This window comes from Uloborus diversus, chromosome 7 (assembly GCF_026930045.1).
Source record: "Uloborus diversus isolate 005 chromosome 7, Udiv.v.3.1, whole genome shotgun sequence".
Classification (NCBI taxonomy): Eukaryota; Metazoa; Arthropoda; class Arachnida; order Araneae; family Uloboridae; genus Uloborus; species Uloborus diversus.
Genome location: NC_072737.1, coordinates 144,561,986 through 144,565,168, shown reverse-complemented (window position 1 = coordinate 144,565,168; position 3,183 = coordinate 144,561,986). Strand labels below are relative to the sequence as shown.

General features: G+C 33.5%; 1 protein-coding gene across 1 annotated transcript; it reads left to right on the top strand.

Annotated features, from left to right (window-relative positions):
- The first annotated feature begins 1,914 nt into the window (after positions 1-1,914).
- LOC129226924 (intraflagellar transport protein 52 homolog) lies at positions 1,915-3,183 on the top strand. The gene has a single exon (XM_054861553.1). It carries the CDS (start codon positions 1,915-1,917, stop codon positions 3,181-3,183), a length of 1,269 nt encoding a protein of 422 aa, XP_054717528.1.

Sequence of the window (3,183 nt, the reverse complement as noted above, 5' to 3'; positions counted from 1 at the left end):
AATTTGGCACAAAGTTAGTATGTAGCATGGGGGTGTGCACCTCGAAGCGATTTTTCGAAAATGCGATGTGGTTCTTTTTTTATTCCAATTTTAAGAAAAAAACTATCATAAGTTACGAAATGATCATAACGTGGAACCGTAACATGGGCACAAGCCAATTGGCGAGATACGAAATTATCATAACGTGGAACCGTAACATGGGCACAAGCCAATTGGCGAGAAAATTCACCATACATTATTTGTAAATATACAGGCGAACCAAAAGACCTTTAATTTTTCTATTACGGGCGAAGCCGTGCGGGTGCCACTAGTTTAATAATATAAGACTTTTAAAATTATTTTCAATTTTACCTCTTGATTTTATTCGCAACTCCAACGAACTATAGGGGGCACTGCAGTCACTGACTAATGGCGAACGAAAAAACTAAAACAAACGCATGTGGTAACGAAGAAAATGGTAATAAGTCTAGTAAATTTTGTTCGTATCCATGATTTTTTCGCTTTATTCTTTTTCAATTAATTTTCAAAGTCTTGTGGCTATTCTGGCCCACGTAGAAAGAAATGAGAATTCAAGAAGCATTACTAAACGTCATAGATTAATGCAAACTACGTAGTTCGTAGTTCTAAGCAGCTATTTCCACGATGTTGAATTCGATATTTATCAATTCTTGATAAAACTAAATAATAATTGTGGCCTGACAAGAACAACAATTGATGCTAGAAAATTCAATATGACATTACAAATTATTATCGAAAGAAGATGATACTTTTTTGCCTTGCTTGGCTAGCGCTTATTGTTTTGCATTTGTAGCTGAGTTATTTCTCTAGAATTCCCGAATCGGTTAATTTAAAATTTTTCTGTTTCGATTTTTCTAATTTCTGAGCTACGATTTAATTGTGTCATGTTATGCGAATCATCAACAAAATTCTCACGGATATATGGTGGTAGTTTTCTTTTCAGTTGATTGACCATTATTTCTTTTTACTTATGGAATTCTGTAATCTTACTACCATTTTATTCCACTCATGATAAAAATTAAAAATGGTTTAACTAAAAACGCGAAATCTCGCCAAGGATACTTAGCTCGCACAATACTAAAACTATAACCCTAAACAAATTTGGCGAAACCTTTCAGCTGAGAATAAAAGCAGCAAAATAAATTCTTTCTCGGTTAAACATTTTTCATTTCGTTCTACGATAATATATTCACGAAAAAATTTTGCATACTGTCTATTCCAACTAAATGCTGCTGAAAAATATGAAATGTAAAATTAATTTAAGATTTAAAAAAAACCCATATTCTTACAAATTCACACAAAACAATAAAATTTTTACCTGGTATAACGTTATCCAAGTTTGTTAATCCAGAGTTTTCTGGTGTTAAAGTGCTTTCACCATTTCTCAATCAAATCACTTTTTAGAGGGAAATAATGAAAACCAACATTATTTTGAGGAGCTCGAACACTTTCTGTTGCTGAAAGCAATCCAAGACACATCGGTTGCGTTAATAAATACTCAGAACAAATTGCCTATGTTTAAGTCAACAGACTTACGTGGAACGCAATGTGGCAATGTTTTAGTTTTTCCGGCAGTTTTGTAAATCACCGCAAAGTAGCGTATTCGAGCGCTGGAGTTGCGAATAGTTGCGACTTAGTCGGGGTTTCAAAAATTTTTAACTTTATCCTTGCTTGTTGAATATAGGCACAGCCGACATTTGCGATATGCTTTCATTCAAAGAACGCATTTTTACAATAATCACAAAAATGGCAACATTCGATAAGTGAAAACATAAAACTAATTTGTAGTCACTTCAAATGGCGAACGAAATACTTGCAACATTATTGTTTCACAGTAGAGAAAAATCTTTATTTGTTGATAAATTCAATTAATAAGAGAGGTTTAAAAAAAAAAATATGTCTCTCTCTAAAGCTAAAAGCATTAAAGAATGTAATATCGTTACATTTAATGCATCAAAAAATGAAATATTGAAGGTTGAACAAATGAAAGTTTTTCTTAGGAAATTGGTATCAAAAGGTTTTACTGTAGCCGTTAATAATGGTCGAATTTCAGCTAAAGTTTTAGCTAAATCCAAGATATATGTTTTGCTGTGTTCAAGGAGTAATTTTGATGGTATTGAATTAAATCTATTTCGTACGTTCATCAAACAAGGTGGAAGACTGTTGGTGACATCTACAGAAGGAAAAACGACATCAAACATCAATGTTCTTTTAAAAGAATATGGCGTAGAATTTAGATCTGATACCGTGATTGGAATAGTTAGAAATTCTAATTACTTCTATCCCAAAGAAGTATTAATTGCAGATGGTATTGTCAACGAATCAATTCATGCAGTGAATTTGCAGTTCAAATACTGTGAGAAATCACCCTTGTTCGAAAACAAAAGGCCTTTTCCGATACTGTATCCATTTGGTTGCACAATTAATGTCGACAAACCAGCAGTGGTTCTTGTGTCCACAGGCAGTTTTTCATATCCTTTGGATAGACCTACGTGTGGTTTTTACCAAAATTCAAGCAATGGAAGAATATTAGCTTTTGGATCATCGTGTTTTTTTGCTGATATATATATACGAAAAGAATTAAATTCAAAAATGGTGGACTCTTTCTTGCAACTGCTTTCTGACGAAAAAATTGAATTGAGTATTGCAGACATCCAGTGCCCCGATATCGCTGATTATGCCCAAATGCCATGTACTGAGAAAATGTCTGATATGCCATATTCTTGTCTTACAGAAGGTGAAGAGATCCCCTCGGAAATTGATTCGCTCTTTAATCGCAAACTTTACCAAGTGGACATGAGATATTTACCTGGAGTTTTATCAGCATATAAAACTTTAAATATGCCAAAAGAACCTCTGAAAATTATTAAACCGAAGTTTGAGGTTCCGCTACCTCTACTTCAACCTGCATACGTTCCACCGCGATCCAGAAGCGCTCCTAATCCTTATTTAGAGTTAATGGATCTGGATGAATTTTTTACCAATCCATGGACGAGATTAGCCCAGTTAACAAATAAATGTTCGAACATGGACCTGGAATATTACATTATAGAAGCTGCGGAAATATTAAACATAATGATGGATTGCGAAGGAAAAAAGAACACTAAACGTGTTTTAGAATTTGTGCTTTGTAAAATAATAGAACTTAAAAAGTATCGATATTAA

Excerpts from the sequence above, each read along its gene's own strand:
- LOC129226924 (XM_054861553.1), top strand. The coding sequence starts at position 1,915 with ATGTCTCTCTCTAAAGCTAAAAGCATTAAAGAATGTAATATCGTTACA.